The 18338-nt window shown below is 39.2% G+C and overlaps 2 protein-coding genes across 3 annotated transcripts in view; both read left to right on the top strand.

Moving 5' to 3' along the window:
* The first annotated feature begins 2458 nt into the window (after nt 1-2458).
* Nucleotides 2459-4420, top strand: LOC117993398 (uncharacterized). 2 transcript variants are annotated; one of them, XM_069507033.1, is made up of 3 exons: nt 2459-3202; nt 3305-3532; nt 4234-4420. In XM_069507033.1, exons 1-3 carry the CDS (start codon nt 2680-2682, stop codon nt 4404-4406), a joined length of 924 nt encoding a protein of 307 aa, XP_069363134.1. In that variant the 5' UTR covers nt 2459-2679; the 3' UTR covers nt 4407-4420. The 2 variants fall into 2 exon arrangements, with proteins under 2 accessions (XP_069363134.1, XP_034837081.2); XM_034981190.2 differs by having other exon boundaries at nt 3284-3532.
* Nucleotides 4421-5045: 625 nt separating this feature from the next.
* LOC117993395 (uncharacterized) overlaps nt 5046-18338 on the top strand; it is a 60576-nt gene continuing 47283 nt past the window's right edge. The window contains exons 1-3 of the mRNA XM_069507022.1: nt 5046-5742; nt 12345-12428; nt 13330-13485. Of these exons, the coding sequence (XP_069363123.1) occupies nt 5046-5742; nt 12345-12428; nt 13330-13485 (937 nt within the window). The remainder of the gene's footprint in view (nt 5743-12344; nt 12429-13329; nt 13486-18338) is intronic.

Below are 18338 nucleotides of genomic sequence, written 5' to 3'. Positions count from 1 at the left end.
CCCCTAATATAATTGTTATGTCACCATGGTTTTAATTTTATTTTATAGACAATTAATAATTAACTCTTTATATTCTGCAAACGATTTCTATTTATTCACCCTGGTTATAAAGAAATCTTATTTTTTATATTGCTGATATTGAGGTTATATTTAATTAATACTTCTTCAAAATAAATGCATGTTTACGATTCTAACTGTAATTGTGGGTATTTTCAATAATACAGTGAAAAAAAGTCGTTATAAAGCATAATCGTAAAAAATAACACATGTAAAAAAAATAATTTAAGTTTTGACACGGCGCCACAAAAGAGGGCCCGTTCACGGGCGATCTCCTTTCAAAGTAAGATACTTAACTATATCGAGTGGGGTATCATACGAAATGGCCAATGTTCATTCTAAAACAGAATTTTATGAAAATAGTTTTTGATTTATCGTGCAAAATCTCGAAAAAATAACGTTCCACCTAATCTGTGAAGTTTACGAATCAAAAAACTGAATTATGATCTATGAAGTTTGTTCCTGAAAGATAATTTTCTGAATTTTACCAGATTTGCACAAATATGAAGTAAATGAGTATTATTGACCAAAGTTTTTATGGAAAAACATGTAGATGCATAAATGTTATGCCCGCAAAACTCATTACCATAAGCCTTCGATGTATGATTAGTCTACTATTTCCGAAAAACTAACTAAAATTTGATGTTTTGCGGCTGGATCTATTAAACCACCTTAATGGACTTGTTGCAGCGCGCCCAATTTCAGAAATTTGGCTGTTTTCAGAATTGATTCAGGCCGCATGAAAATGCTCAGTGCGCCGCATATTTGACATGACTGTTTTATAGTAAGAAATCCTCGGTGCGGGGAAGTCTGACCTGCACTAATTGACCGATATTTTTTGTTGTAATTATTTTTAACTGAACATAGAAATATAGAATTATATCAGCTAGCCGGTGAAGAATAGTTGTCATAATATATTTCCCACTGTCTCTCATGCTATAACGAAGACTCATTCGAATTGATTTTTATCATACCTATTATAGTCGATCGTTAACTCGAAAGAGTTAATACCTCTAGCTACCTATAGATACCTAAGTAGTTTTGACTTTATGAGGTCTTAATATTGAAAATTTGCAACAGCACCAGCGAGATTTTCTAATTGTATATTGTGCGTACAAAATGACTTCTCACGCGCCATTTTAACTTCATGTGTCAATTTTTGTCATGTCAAAAGTACGATTTTCTTCTTCGACACTTCACGTTGTTTGCCAAATACTCACGTACAAATACATTTTGGCAAACAAAAAAAAGTGGCCACGGTGATAAGGACAAAACATAATCATTTTGTCACGTTCTAATAAGAGCTTAAATGCATTTAGCTATCTCGCTCTAACAGTAGGTAAGTGTCAAAATAGGGCTACTTCTAATAGTCCTTGTTCTGAGGGTGAACCGTACTTTTGACATGACAGTTGACACATAGAGTTAGAAGTCATTTTGTACTGACTATAATACCTATATGATTACTAGATAATGCCCGGGACTTTGTCCGCGTATTTTTTAATATTTTTTACCGATTTTACCGAAAAGTTTGTCTATATCTTTATTTGAAAGTTACAGTTACAACTTACAGCTCAACCGGTAATCGCACCAATCTCCACGACATTCGGCGGACAACGGACTAACATAAAGTCAAGGCGTCGATGTCACTGGCAGGCGTCAAATGTTAGTACATTAATTGACACAGGTAGCCCTAAAGTAGCCCTATTTTCTTTGATTTTACGTCATAATAGCCTAATGTTTCAAACCGACAGTTTCCTCACTCTAGTTCACTCTGGCACAATTAAATAGCTTGCAAGTTGCATCCCTGCAGAAACAGCAATAGCCCGCTAGACTTAGAGCCACTTGCCAGACGTATCTTATTTCCGCGTTTGTAACAGTCAACGACAACATATGTGGAATCGAGTTGTCCTATACCTTAGATTAAAGCTTTGTCCATTTTGTAACTCAGAAAATACGACATATCTAGCGGTAGGTACTGGGATCTTGGACCAAAAGAGTTCCAGCGGGTGTTTTACTTTTAAAGTACCTATCTAAATTCACGCGGAAAAAGTCATCGTAATTCGTAACACATACTTCTTTATTAAACGCCTTAATACTTTTAGCGGCAATTCGAAAAATAACACAGTTGCTCTTGTTACATTGAAGATTTGGTATCATGCACGGTTTCTCGCTGTTCTAAATGGTAAATTGTGATTATGAGCTGTCTGTCGCACACCCTCGTGGTCGTGACCAGTTGACGTATACCTTTCCAATTCCAGCGTAATCAAGCCACACAAGATTTAGCGTTGGAAAAACAGTGATTGAAATCTGCTGCTGAATGTAGCATTTTTGCCCTTTATATAATTTTCACCTACGGCTTCAAGCGATTTATTTTTTCTTAAATTTTCATTTTTTGGAAGTCTGTTATGTAAAACCCAAAATCATGGTTACTCTAGCAATGATACACTCTGTCACTTGACATCCATCATGGATAATGCTATTGTTCAAAACAGAAACATTAAAAAATGATTTGTAAGTATAAAACGCGTTAAAATCCCTGTAGTACCTAATGCCAAAGGTATGAAGAGTAAAAAATGAATAGCTACTCATAATAACACCCCAAAATCCTCATAATCCGACGATATGAAGTGCCAGAAAGTGCCCAAAAACCCTTGCAAAATATGTCTTCAGAAAGTCACAAAGAAAAATGGGCTCCAATGCAAAGGTGTTTGCCGTACTTGGGTGCATTTCAAATGCCTGAACTACAGTCCTGGTAAAATCCAAGACATCAAGGCCGGGGTCATTAAAGTTATGTGCCCATGCCCGAATTGTGAAACTAATGATGCTAAAGAGATTCTAACTAATCCACCACTTTCGTGCACAAACTCGGGATGTCCGGTGAATTTACCACCACCTTGCGAGTCGGTGGAATATGCGAGTAAAGCAAATCCTTATAGCATGTATGGTTCTGATACGTCATGCAAGTCAAGTCAGTCTCCAAATCTTAAATCTCCAAGTCCCAAATATAAACGGTTTCCTGTCGAATATTCGCCTGACAAAAGGCATGATGTAGAAAAAAGTATGCAATCTGTTCCGACGAATCAAACAACGAAAACAGATGAATGCTCTTGCTCTCCATTGATTGCAGCCAATCAGTCGAGGCAAGGTGAGGGAGAAAGCATGCAAGCTGTTCCAACAAATCAAGGCGTGAAAATAGATGAATGCTCTTGCACTCCATTGATTGCAGGCAATAAGCTGTTGAGGCAAGGTGTGGAAGAAAGCACGAATGATGTTCCGACGAATCAAAGCACGAAAATAGATGAATGCCCCTGCTCTCGAACGACATCAGTCAATCAGCTGAGGCAAGGTGTGGAAGAAAGTGCGCAAGCTGTTCCAACGAATCAAAGCGCGAAAATAGATGAATGCTCTTGCTCTCGGATTGCAGCCACTCAGTCGCAATCGTATTCAGATGTATGGAAAAGCTCCGATTATGCAAGTAAGTTTTTTTTGATTTATAGACTAGCGCTTGTCTGCAACACAGAGTAGGAATATCTACTCGTGTGACTGCAATGAGACCTGGTGGCAAGTGATGATGCAGGCTAAGATGGAGCGCGCTTACCTAGAAGATGCCGATTTACTCTTGAAAGTACCCATATTGTAATTGGAGGGGAAAACTGACGCTAGAAGGGTGTTCCAAATCTTAGCGGTTCGAATTAGAAAGAGGAGGCAAATCGCTTTCGAATTTCGACTACGTATGGGTGCAGACCTAGGCGATGTCTTACGGTACGATAGTATATGTTACGATAGAAGATTGGTTGAGTTCAACCCACAGAAGAAACCTTTAACTAGGCCTTGTTATTAAGATTTCTGTGGTTCAACCTGAACACAAGATGCGCGATCGAAACGTATGTAAAGAAGTTTTTAGGGTTAACGGACCCTATTACTGAGCTTCTGCTGTCCGTCCGTCCACCGTCCGTTCGTCCGTCTGTCAGCGGGTATCTCGTGAACTATAATAGGTAGAGAGCTGGCATTTTCACAGAATTTGTATTTTTATTGCCGCTATAACACTAAAATTAATAATGCCGCAATGAAACTTTAGAAAGTGTTGTAATCGGTGGTACGAAACCCTTCGTGTGCGAATCCGACTAGCACTTGACTGGTTTTTAATTTTTTTACTTATTGTAATCATTACCACAGGTAAACAACAAAAGATGCGACCGTCCTCATCGGATTCGAAGGTCCCGTGTACTGTTTGCGAAGAGAACCAAAAGATGCTGTATTCGACAATTCAGAGCTTGTGCAACACCGTCGGTAATCTCTCCAAACAGTTGAGAGATCTTATGTACAAGTTGGAAAAATGTACTCAATAGAACGTCCCAGCTGATTTTGATTGTTTTATTTTCTACCTTCCTATGACAGGTTGAAATTGCAATCGGGGAGAGAACGGCACACACGCATCGGTGCGGGCGAGTGCGGGTGGTGTGCGGGTGTGCGGGGCATCTGTATACGTGACAGATCGAAATGGCACGATTGCCATTTCGATCTGTCACGTATACAGATGCGGGGCATCCCCCGCCTCATACACCGATGTGTATGAGGCGGGGGATGCCCCGCACACGTTTACGACGTCCGCGCTTTCCCGCACGTGGCGAGCACGGCCCGCGGGGGGTCTGTGTGGGTGTGCGGGGCGTTCCCACCCCGATTGCCATCTCTATAACCGCGATCCCTGAGGTGTCACACTGGTAAGAAAACCTCTTCTAATTAGGCACGTTAAAAGATAACTAATACTGTCATTTCTTTCACCATGTCTCTGAAAGTCAGTGTCAATTTTATATCAACATGTCTATCCAGTTTGTTCCTATTTCTCCGCACATAGCTTTATTAACAAATCTCTATCATGGCTGAATAAGTGAAAAAATCTAAAGAAGCAAAACCATAACCATAACTTTCAAAATGCCCATAAATTAATTTAACTTATTTCATCACACTATTCGTCACCCACTGTCACCATGCCAAGATGCAGTAAAGTGAAGAACCCATGCAAAATATGTCTATCTCAAGTAACAACGAAGAACGGGTTACAATGCCAGGGGGCTTGCAAAACTTGGATGCACTTCGACTGTCTAAACTATACCCCTGGGAAGATAAGGGACATTAAAGCCGGAATCATACAAGTCACATGTCCTTGTCCGGATTGCAAGAGTGTACTCCCAAGAGAGTACCGGACTAACGAGCCTTATAGCTGCAACAACTCGTATTGCCCCGCGAATAAGTCACCAAAATGTGATAACCATACTTGCCCAATCAACTTTAATATCCCACAACCACCCGAAGATGAAAAAAGATGCGCTTTGAATCAATGTGGGCATAAATGTAAGCAAAACAGTATCCCTCATTTGGCTGATCGTCCACAGCCACCCCCATTGCCTCCTTGCAAACCGGCACAGACGTATTCGGTACCTAATTCTGGGTGCACATCCTCCATCGATATACCAGGGGATCATGGACGAAGCGCAAGTCCTGACATATCTATGAGCACGCTGGAGCAAATGTGTAACACTGTGGGGCAATTGGCAAACCAGCTTAACTGTCTGATGTCGAAAATGAAGAGAAATGGGCGAGAAAAGAGAAGTCAAGGTTGCGGCAAACTTAACTGTTCGCCGAGGGGCACAAAGGCGAATTGTACCAAGCCTTGCTACTGTCCTGGTAACCCGAGTCGACGTTAATGTTTTTTGGAAACAATTACATAAAATAAATTTTTTAGAAGTCTGATCTGTTGTGGCATTTTTGTATTAATGCGTGAGTTATGAGTGAAAGTTATCTGTATTTATACAGAAATTAATTATAAAAGGAAAAAAAATCGAGTTCACTTTGCTCGCGCTGTTATTCCTTAATTAAATTATTATACTATACATTTTACTATTAAATACTATTGACATTCAAAATGTGGACAGTGTAGGTCCCACCCACTTTGAAGATCAGAGCCTCGATAGCTCAACGGTTAAAAGAGCGGACTGAAAACCGAAAGGTCGCTGGTTCAAATCCCACCCGTTGCACTATTGACCTACCTGACCTGACCGTACCTACTCCTAGCACAAGCTTTACGCTTATTTGGCGAGGAAAGGGGAATATTAATCAGCAATTAATTAGGCTAACATAAAAAAAAAGATTATTATTTTGATTTCATTCAGGTAAATCCGCAAAAAAAATTATAGGTACCAATAACAAGGAACGAGCCCGACGAGGCCCTCATTGAGTAGAAAATGCCGCTCAGAGCCTCCAACGGGCTATCCACTACTGCGCCTATGGAGTATGGAGTACCTAGGTACTTATCACTCTTCCAACTGAGCTGTTGGTTTACAATAAATAATCCGGTCTAGTGCTAGTTGGACTCGCACACAAAGGGTTCCGTACAATACAATGTAACTACTACCTACTTTGAAATTTAGAAATTTTTATTACTTGATGTTAACACACTCGGTGATAACTCTCTTCGTATTACGGTTCATGAGATGCAGCTGGCTAAAGCTTTGTCTTAGACAGACGCAGGCGCGGATCCAGCTCTCAAAAAAGTCGGTTTTTATTAAGCCCACGTTTTTGGGGGGTCTTGGGCTCATGGTGCAGTTCGTATGGTCAACTCACAGAGTCAATTTTAATAGTTAAACAAGTAAATAATATTAATCAGAGCCAGCCCGAGTTTTGACTGCGGTGCGAGCTTCCCAGGTTTTATTTATGGGTTTAATAAAACTGCCATACTCCTTACAAGTTAGCCTACTTCCATCCTACAGTGCATCGTCACCTACCACCAGGTGAAATCGCAGTCTTGGGCTAACTTATCGAAACTTCTCAGCTATTACGTATCGGAATAAAAAAACTCAGAAACTAATAAAGCGCGAGCGAGACGAGTGCAAAGTTTTTTTGCAATTCTGCCCACGGGAGGCGCATATTTTTTGCCTGTTTGGAAACCTCTGAAATCAAATCTAGGTATTCGCAATTTGATAAATCGAGCATTATTGTTACGCCACTGTCTATTAGGGTTGTGGGCATGCCCATTGTGTGCACAACGGTAGATCCGCGCTTGGACAGACGGACGAAAGGACGGCCAGAGGAGGCTTGGCAAATACCTGGGGTCCCGTTGGCACCGTTCGGGCACGGAACCCTGCAAAGTAACCACAGGCGTCTTTACCTATGGTGCAGGGTGTGCGGCGCACACGGGCTCCGGGTCTAAGGGGGCGCCGAACGCCCTCTAATGCGACACCTCCAAAGATGCGTCGATGCCGGCGGCGCTCTCAAAGACCCTGCGCTCGTGTTATGGCCGATGCCGTCATCATTTAAATTTGCACCATTTGCATCTGAATTTCCGTTTGAAAATAATATAACTGTTGGTATTCCATTTTGACCCTGCTCCTACTAGACTAGAGGGCGCCAGGGTACTGGTTGCACACGGGCGCCACAAGGGCTAGAGACGCCTCTCAAAGTAACAATAAAATAACGTTCCGATCTATGATTGTCTGGAAGGTCATACAATTGTCATGGAATAATACCTGCCAGGTACTTAGTGCGTGACTTCACGCAGAATGCGTGTTAGTTTGAATTAATATATAGATTAAAAAGGTATCTCCTAATTACCTATTTGATTAAGTCGTTCGTAAGCCAAATCATATCTGTACATAATAGCTTGTTGTTGATTTTCTAGACTTTTTGACGAAATGGGTACAGTGGTGAACGTTGTAATGATATAAGTGGGCGGGTCCTTGATTCAATTCCTTGCAGGTTTCATAATTGAGAATTTATAATGGGACTAGCTTATGTTCGCGACTTCGTCCGCGTGGACTACACAAACTTCAAACCCCTAGTTCACCCCCTTAGGGGTTGAATTTTCAAAAATCCTTTCTTAGCGGATGCCTACGTCATAATAGCTATCTGCATACCAAATTTCAGCCTGATCCGTCCTGTAGTTTGAGCTGTGCGTTGATAGATCAATCAGTCAGTCAGTCACCTTTTCCTTTTATAAAAGGTATATTTAGATTAGTAAGACATTTTCAACTTGCTTTATTTTTATCTTGATATCTCGTCAGGTACTACGAAAGTAGTGCTAATCATATTATTTGCTACAAATTACAATCGCAATTGAATTGTTGTTCTAAAACAGTTCTCAATTTTATAGCTTTTACGGCGCCAGCGCAAGGTTCAGACACATCGTATATTATATATAATGATATATTACTAGCTGAACCTGTGATAGGAGAACTAGAGTAACCTAGGAGTAACGTAGGAGAACTAGAGTAACCGACATAGCTCAACGGAATTGCGAAGCTGAAGTGGCAATGGGCAGGGCATATAGTTCGTACAACCGATAGACGTTGGGGTCTAAAGGTGCTGGAATGGCGACCTCGCACCGGAAGACGCAGCGTTGGAAGACCCCCCACTAGGTGGACGGACGACAACAGACGAATCGCAGGGAGCCGCTGGATCCAGGCGGCGCGCGGCGCAATACCGTGGAGTGTGGAAGTCCCTACAAGAGACCTATGTCCAGCAGTGGACGTCTATTGGTTGATGATGATGAACCCAAATGAATTTCAAAAACGCGTGGATTTAGATTTGCAAAAATCTCATGGGAACTCTTTGATTTTCCGGCATAAAAAGTAGCCTATGGCACTCTCCAGATCTTCAACTATATTAATGTAAAAAAAAATCAGGTCATTCCGTTGCTCTGTTGCGGCGTGATCGAAGGAAGAACCAACACACTAATTAACCAACAAAACACACTTCCGCATTTCTCATAATATGGATAAGTAGTGAGTTAGTGATTACGGAAGAGAGTGATTGTATATTACTGATAGTAATTAGAGAGTGCTGAAGTCTATAAAGCTAAAAGAAAAGACAGACGTCTACAGTTACGAGTCTAACAGTGCTTTGATGGGGGTTATTCCGTTTATTCCCTCAAAAAATCCCCTCTAGGGTGGATACTTGGAAGGTTCATCTATCAACATCCAATCCTCATACGGGGTGGATATTCGGAATTTTAGGGTTCCGTACCTCAAAAGGAAAAACGGAACCCTTATAGGATCACTTTGTTGTCTGTCTGTCTGTCTGTATTGTTATTTTTCTGTATTTTTAATTTCTAAGTAAGATAACTATATCAAGTGGGGTATCATATGAAAGGTATTCATCTGTGCATTCTAAAACAGATTTTTATTTATTTTTATGTATCATAGTTTTTGAATTATCATGCAAAATGTCGAAAAATACGACTGTAGTACGGAACCCTCATTGCGCGAGCCTGACTCGCACTTGGCCGGTTTTTTTTTCGTTTTGCTCTCCCTTGATTTAGTGTTTTAAAATCTTGCGGGAACTCTTTCATTTTCCGGGACAAAAAGTGGCTTATGTCACTCTTCATAGGTCTTTTGTTATATCCATGCAATAAATCAATCCCTTGCTACGTTGCGGCGTGTTTTTTTTTAAATCTTTTATTAACAGGCTTTTAAAGGAAAAATCAACAAACCAAAAACAAACACACTTTCGCATTAAAATATCGGTAGCGATAATAAAAGAGAATGCAAATTCAGCAGAGTTTGACATAATATCATGACATAATCTGCACCAGTTCATCATCATGCATGGAGTGCAGTGTTTCCATATGTAAATCGAGAATTACCGTGTTGAAGGGTTAAAATTACGGTGTTTCTAGATTTAATTACGGTGGATTAGCTAAGAGAATACCGTGTAAATTACCGTGTAATTTTTAAAAGAAAAAGTCACGAATTTGCTTTTTAATCAATTATTAATATTATTCTGAATCTGACTCTCCTAGCATAGCAATATCTTTTTCATAAACGGATTTATTCATATTAATATTTTGTTAAATCTCATTAATTTTACATTTCATTCCTTCCTAATTACTTGAATAAGGACGAAAATATATCGCTGAGATTTGATGTTTAAACCGAGAGCAAGAGAAATGTTGCCATTACGAAATATGCTAACGTGACTGAGATTCGTACTCGTATTACGCAGTATATTATGAATTTTTAACGTGATTTTTGTATTACGGTGACACGGTCAAGGTAATGGGCATATTACCTTGACGGTAGATTAGGACTGAATTACGGTGCATCTACGGTAATTACCGTGTACATGGAAACACTGATGGAGTGTTAGCAGCAGCAGCCGCCTTGAGAGGGGTTGGGAGGAGTCGAGGACAAGTGACATAACCTACCACCGCTCTTTGACATGTTTTCGGGGGCGCTTTCTTGACTACCTACAAGTTATTTTCTATCTACTTCCTTGCCCCTATGTGTCATTCTCCCCTTTTCGGGACAGACGTCACAGTCACAGGAGATTCCCTTCGCTGATCGTTGTGTCTCCTGTTATCCACTTCCTCGCCTGTTATTTCATTCTGTTTTTACTTCCGCTCTCGCGCCCCTCTCGTGCGTCCGGTGGAGGAGGCGGAGGCGGCAGTGGTGGGGCTCCGCTTCATTTTCAATGAAAGGCACCACAGTCCCCCACGCAGTCTTCCGCCTTCCTCATTGACCTATGTACCTACATTTAACGCTGACAGTTCAAGTTCATGATAAATAGGGAAATGCAATCGCAGTAGACATCAGATAATATAGGACGGACTTAACGATTACAGATACGGGCTTAATTAAATTACTTTATAATTCGGATTAATGTGATTTCTTGTTATCAAATCTTTAATCTATTACTAAGGAAGGATTCCGTAGTTAAATTCTTATGATTTTAGCAGACAATTTGGCTAATTTTGTTGTACACTATTTATGGGATGGCTTTATCAAGTACCAGCTTGATGCACTAGATTCGATGGATACCTGGATAGTCATGTAAGAATCTAATCATTGGTCATCAATTCTAAGCTTCAAAGTTTGGAACGGCGCAAGGTTGCCTGACTGTCGGAGTTCTACAAGATATCGGAGAGTGTGATAAGGAACTACTCGACATGCGTATGAGAAATGATGACGAAAATTTTTTCGACGGATGGAAACTCGCCCGACGTCTTGCGGTACGGCTCGGCGGTAGAAAAGTGAAGGTATGTGCGTTTTAAGCAATTAATAGTTATTTGTTATGCAAGGGTGCAAAGATGTTATTTTGTCCTGAGCGTAGCGAGGAATTCAAAGACTCGAGCGCAAATAAATTTGCACCCGTGCGAAACACACAACTTTTCATCTCATTACAGCGAGGAAAACGCTAGATGATTGATACAAGAGGCGCCAGAACCGTGAAGGTTTCAATAAGAAGTTAGGTCACAAGTCAGGCAATGAAGGAGGTTCTCACAGGAGGTTCTAATTCTTCTTCTTCTTATTTTGCTTTATGGCGAGGTTCTAATTAAAGAAGATTCTATAAATGATGAATAAAGTTTTTTTCAGGTGCGTTCAGAATTCAAATTTAAAATTCTTACAACAAAAAAAAATAATTTTTATAATTCAACGAACTTCATTATATTGTTTACTCAATAAAGCTGAAATAGATTGTTTAATTTAATTACCTAAATAATATAGAAATGAATTAATTATATTTTAATTTAATAAAAATAAAAGTTCCTACGGGTCACTTAACAATTTAGTTTGTAAATAATAACAACAGTAAAGACTGTAAGGATGAACCGCGTCTCCGAACGTTTCATTATGTGGTTTTTTTTAATAGAAAGAAAAAATTAAGTCTACGCCTCTACGCAACCATAGACAACAGTTTGTCACGTTCGAATTTCAACTCGTAATTTTCGCCCTAGCGAGCAAAATTACCACTTTCCACCCAGATTTCAAAGGGCAAACGGATTTTTTCCGAGTGAGTGAGAGATGAAAAGTATAACTTGCGAAGGATAGCATCGTGAAGAAATATTAGATATGTATGACTAACAGTTTTCCATTCTCAATCGTGTGCTCCTTAGAGTAAATGTATTCTGTGATCGTGTGTGAAGTCTGCGAGTCTGCACTTTGCCAGCGTAGTGGACGGGATCATTGACATAAGCCCTTTGTATTCTCAAAGGAGACCCGTGCTCAGTAGTGGACTGGCGACAGGATGAATGATGATTATGAATCGGGTTAATATCGGGGAGGTAGGATTTTATGCCAAAAAACACGTCGGTTATTAAAATTAACTATAAGGACCCCCAAAAATCAAAAGGCATGTATTAAACCTGTTGTTGGTAGGTATTTTCACTAAGATTATCCAAATCTATAAATAATAATTATTCATTTGAAATTAGCAAATCAATACAGGATGACGATTAGTACTGAATTTTAATTTTTTTTTTTTTTTAATTTTTTAAATCGTGATGTTCACAGAAGAAAAGTACGTGTACACAGTAATTCCGAATAAAAAAGTTCTAATGGACAATAGTATAAAATTTCAACTGCTCATCGTAGCATGCAGTAAGTACTTTTTCTATTCCACTCTTCCGAGCCGCAGCGCCTAAGATTTCCAGAACCATTTTTCATAATCTTCATGATCAACTCATCTACAGCGACTAAGGCTGAGAACTATGGTGCGCACTTTGACTTTGCTCAGTAAAACGAGACAGATTTATGTGAGAGATATACACCTGTCTCGTTTTAACTGTGTCTTAAGTCTAAGCAAAGTCAGAGTGAGTTTAATAAATTTTCCCTAAGTGTCCTGAGCACGGGCCTGCAGAATGAAAAGAGTTTCGCCATGGCCACGCCGCTGGCCAAGTACGGATTGGCCAATGATTGGCAGATTTCACACATCTTGGTAACATTATATTTTATATTCATTATTTTATTTATTCAGATACAAGTTAGCCCTTGACTGCAGTCTCACCTGGTGGTAAGTGATGATGCAGTCTAAGATGGAAGCGGGCTAACCTGGAAGTGTTATGGCAGTTTTTATTAAACCCATTCCTCTTTGGTTTGTTGGTTCCTCTACACGGCATCGTACCGGAACGCTAAACTAGCCACCAGACCAGACCAGAAATCTAGAAATTATAAAATTCCAAACCCCTGCCAGGGATCGAACCCGGGACCTCCCACTAGTAAGACAGTGCTTACCACTGCGCCAGGGAGGTCGTCAAACATTATGAAGAACTGCAGCATGTATCTGGGAGACGCTTGTACGGTGCCGGTTTCTTCACGATGTTTTCCTTCACTGTTAAAGCAAGTGATATTTTGCTTTAAACGCTCATAACTTTGAAAAGTTAAAGACCCCGGGTCGTACCCCGGATCTTCTGGCTGGAAGCCCTCTATCATCGTTGACTTAGAAATTTTCTTTAAAGTATAGATAAACATTAACCTACAAATTAATTAATTTGTTTTCCAGTTAACATCGGTCAGTTAATCGTAGGATATAGCGTGGGGTGGTCAGCTCCTATTATTCCGAAACTTCAGGATCCGGAGCAGACGCCCCTTCCAGAACTCATCACAGATTTCCAAGCATCATGGATAGGATCCTTGCTATACATAGGTGCTATGGTGGGTAAGTCGAAAATGAAATTCTTCTCTTTTCTAATCTCTAGTCAACTTTACTCTACTCTATTCTACTAAATAGGTACTATAAAATGTAAGTATAATAATTTAAAGAAAATCGGTCAAGTGTGAGACAGATTCGCACACGAAGGATTCCGTAACATTGCATTGTATAAGAAATAACACTTTATTTTTTTGTGATGTACCTAACCACAAATTCACGGTTTTCGGATTTTCCCCTTAAATAGCTAGATAAATGCTTTCACATAATAACTAACCTAACCAACGATAATAATAAGGTAATTTAATTATAAATTTACAGGTGAATTCGGGTCATAATTTCTAAACTACTAGAGATACGATTTCAGTTGTTTTTGTAATATTTAACACTTAACTGTACCTATCATTACCCATTACTAGAAATACTTTATCATTAATAAATAAAATATAAACTCACAATTTCTTCAAAATGGACGATATGCGACTTTATGCTGGTAATAATCGTAACTGTGCTAAAAAATTGTGTGCATAAGTTGTAAACCGACTTTATGGCTGCAATTTTTACTATTACAAATTTGAAATAAAAGTCGGATCTATTACTTAATATTTCATAATACGTCTTAACTGATTATACATAAGTAATATTCGGACAAAAGATCACAGTAGTTATGTCACAAAAATCATTTAGGAGTTTTGTGAGATAGCAACAATGTACCTATCTGATTTTTCTGAAACTGATTAGTTAGATCTGAAACATAATAATTGCATTCGCCCGATAGTCTGACCATTGCATCCGTGTAAACCTTGTGACTTCTGAATGAATGAAAATAACATTTACAAATTCACAAATAAAGCCCATTAATTAAAAACAACGGCCAAAAATTGGAAAAAAAAATTACAAAGTAATTAGAAACCTACAGTGGGCCAAACATTTTTTGTGGAATTGCATACATGACAGTTACATCAATATAGAAATCTAAAACATGCCAACATAGCCTGATTTTCCTTATAATGATTAGGTACGTAAAGTAAGAATGGAGGTCATCAGGTACCTACTGCAAATGTTGGTTATATTTTACAGTGGATAATGGTTTCTCATTATGTCGTATATTGGGCGAAAGCGGGGAAGAATTTTAAGTTTATATGTACCTATAACATACTAATGAAATACAAAAAAGTCTTCTTTAAAGTAGTTTTTATAAAATAATAACACCCAGCATTATTGCGTTAGTTGTAGCCAGGTAATATATTCCGAAATCTGAAAATCCCCGCCGTTCTTATTTTTTTTTTATATAACAAACGGTCCTGATATATCACCTTTGTAAAGGGATGTGGTCTTTAAAAATATGTTGTAGTGCCAAATCAAACTTATCAAAAAGTTTTGTTTCCTTCGCATGTTATTGTAAACTGTGACCAATCTCTTAGTTTAGTAATCTGCATTGTTTTCAGCTGTTCCCTTTTTTTCTATTTGTGCATGGATTACATCTTACTCCACGTAGGTACATGTTGCATTTTAGCATAAGGCTTGTGATTTATCACCTTTTAGTGTGGTAATCCTTATAATAATCATAAGTAAGCCATAACGATTATTATGCTCCGAATATGACCGACACAATTATCAGACCACAAAGTCAATTCTTCAACAATTTCGAGAATACTTTGTTTCTTATAGTAGATTAATGAAATAAGACAAGATACTGTTTTATTCCTTCCGCTGCAGCTGATGTTTTCAGACCACATTAAAGTAGCAACACTGCTGGTAGCATCATGAATCGTTTTTAAGGTGCAGAAACTACGCAGGTATAAGGATTTACTGTTAGACAAATCCGGCATTGCCACTTTTGTAATAAAAAAAATACTTTCTGCTTTCTTGAAAATTCCATTGCTTCTGTTTCGACTGTTCTTTTTAACAGATACTTTTTTAAACTGTTTCTTTCGTGTTTTAGTTAAGTTTTTTATTTTTTTACTTTCACTTTTATTAGTTGTTTAATTAATAAATTAATTTATACTACATTTATATTTAAATTAACATAATCTAAAGCTTCCTATAATTAGGTATGTTTCGTTTGAATCACTATCATCACATATTGTAGGTGCCTTATAATTTCTGCTCTGGATTAATATCAAATTCGGTCAATTATAAGACGGGTAAAGAAGAAAAAAATTGATTAGGTACTCTAATTTTTTAAGGCTACCATAAAAACTAGGGCAATAAATTTTTGAACTGATGATTTGAACTATGATTCATAAAAAACACCATAAATGCACGGTTTTTTGCTTAGTGGGGTATTATAATAATATATGTTTAGATTTCCATGGTGTGATTTTCGTGGTCCTAAAAGATTTTCTAGTCTACATTTTCAAAATGTCTTCAGCTTTATTCTGGCTCTTTACTTTTTTCCCGCAGTTTAGTCCAAAATTTTGGTGAAATAGGATGGATCTCTTACCTATTAATCACATCAACTTTAATGTAGTCACAAACAAAAAGCTTTATTTCAACTTACTTCCATGAATTTTATTGCAAAATTATTTATATTACAAGGCAAAAAGTCTTAAATGATTCACAGTCCAAATATTAATACAAAAAATTCGAAGCATAATATCTGTTGTGATTTTACCTAACAAAATTATTACATATTTTAGAAGCAGAAGTGCTTAACTGCAGTACCAGCTAGTATTACAAATAAACTTATTTCGTAGCATAATGGTCGAACTCAAAATACATCTATCATTTTTCTCCATTGCTTTGGTGCATACATACGCAAGTCAAAAAATATAATTATGGTTCTCCAAATTTTTAGAATGTGTTCAGATACGACATTATGCATGTATTTATCTTTGCAACGAAAAGAGATAGAAATACTGGTGTCAGCTTGGCAGAAAGAGCCCGAAATGCTCATTACCTTTATGTAAAAAAGTGAGTTTGGTCGGAAGTACACATCCGACCTTATGATACTAGAGTCGAGATATATATATAGTATATACATACAGAAAAACTTATCACTAAAAAATTTATACTTACAAAAAATATACGCCGTCCAAATGGCCATTTATGGGCATTGTGCCCAAAACACTGGCGTTATTACCTCGCTGAACGGCAAGGCTCAACCGTTGAGCGAAATAAGCACCAGCTCTTGGGTCACCAGACGCGTGGATCAGCTTTTGGGACACGACGTTTATAAAAGCTTTCGTGTCCGATGACCATGGGCCCAGAGTCTCAAACTTACTAAGCTCATAGTCCTTACTAATGACTGAGTTTTTACGGCGCTTAAGCTCTTGAGCTGACTCGGCTGCTGCAGCCGCTTTTTGGCACGTGCCCGGTAAATGGGACGCTGCCAACGTGTCGACGCAGGTCGCATCCCACACCAGCGCACACCCCATCGACCATGGTACTATAGTCATCCCATCTGGCCTCTTGCCGTCATCCCTGGACAAGCCGGAAGGTTCTAGCTGAGTTGGGATGAAGGCAGTGGCCAGAGCGCGACGGACTATATCATTAATAGCACCATGTCGATAACCTAACCAACTAATTTATAGATTGGCGCTTTTTAGTCATAATAATTGTATTGTTATCAGGTGTATGTTATCTTAATTCGAGGATTTGTTTGGATTACAAATTTACAAACACAGGGTCCTGATTCTTGACATACAAAGTGTAACTACGCGGATATTATTTTGTATTACGTTTGCTATTCGTGTAGAGATCACCAACCGCGACTTTGGTTTTTAGGGTTCCGTAGTAAACAACGTACCCTTATAGTTTCGCCATGTCCGTCCGTCTGTCTGTCCGTCCGTACTCGGTTAATCTCAGAGACTATTAGTGCTAGAAATCTGTAATTTGGCATGGTTATAAATATTAATCACGCCGACAAATTGGTGCAATAAAATTTTGATAAATATTTTTTTAGGGTAGCTCCCCTACATGTTTTTTTTTTTTTTTTTTTTTTAAATAGATATAGCGAGCAAGCGAGCAGGCGGGTCACCTGATGTTAAGTGATTACCGCCGCCCATGAACATTTGCAGCACCAGAGGAGCCGCCGATGCGTTACCGGCCTTTTAGGAATTTGTTGGTCCGCCCCTTGAATAACCCCATGTTATAATCTAGTGGGAACACCGCCGATGGGAGTTGGTTCCACAGTTTGCACGTGCGTGGAAAGAAGGATCTGGCGCAGCGGACGGTCGAAGTGCACCAGACACCCAGATGGTGAGGGTGAAATTCCTTACGGTGGCGCGCGGTGCGGTTGTAGAAAAAAGAGGGTGGAATGAGGTCAAAAAGCTGTTCAGAGCACTCCCCATTATACAGGCGATAGAACACGCATAGAGAGCTAACGTCTCTGCGGTGCTCCAGGCTTTCCAACGAGGCGGTTAGTTTGGGATCGTCCACAAGTCGAACAGCCCGCCTTTGGATCCGATCAAATGGAAGGAGTTGGTACTGGGGTGCTCCAGCCCAAAGGTGGGAGCAGTACTCCATGTGAGGGCGGACTTGCGCCTTATAGAGTAGGAGCCTATGCTCGGGCGCGAAGTACCGCTTTGCTCTGTTGAGCACCCCAAGCTTTTTGGAGGCTAATTTGGCCTTGCTTTCCAAATGATCGCGGAATTGAACCTCGCTCGAAATGTGGACTCCAAGGATCCCAATGCTGTTGGAAGGTGTGAGGGGAGTGCTCTGAAAGAGAAGAGGCAGTGTAAAAGGGGACTTCTTGGCGGAAAACGCGCCATGATGAAATGTAAAGTGGGGATGAACTTTTTTTTTTCTCGTCTGCCCTGTAGTGTGGGGTATTGTTGAATAGGTCTTTTAAAAATACCGTGGGTCTGGGAACATCATTTTTTGATTACTAGATCCGTTTGTAAAATATGATGTTTTAA

Source organism: Maniola hyperantus, chromosome 24 (assembly GCF_902806685.2).
Source record: "Maniola hyperantus chromosome 24, iAphHyp1.2, whole genome shotgun sequence".
NCBI classification, from domain to species: domain Eukaryota; kingdom Metazoa; phylum Arthropoda; class Insecta; order Lepidoptera; family Nymphalidae; genus Maniola; species Maniola hyperantus.
The sequence above is the reverse complement of the archived record's forward strand: the minus strand, read 5'-3'. Positions and strand labels throughout refer to the sequence as shown.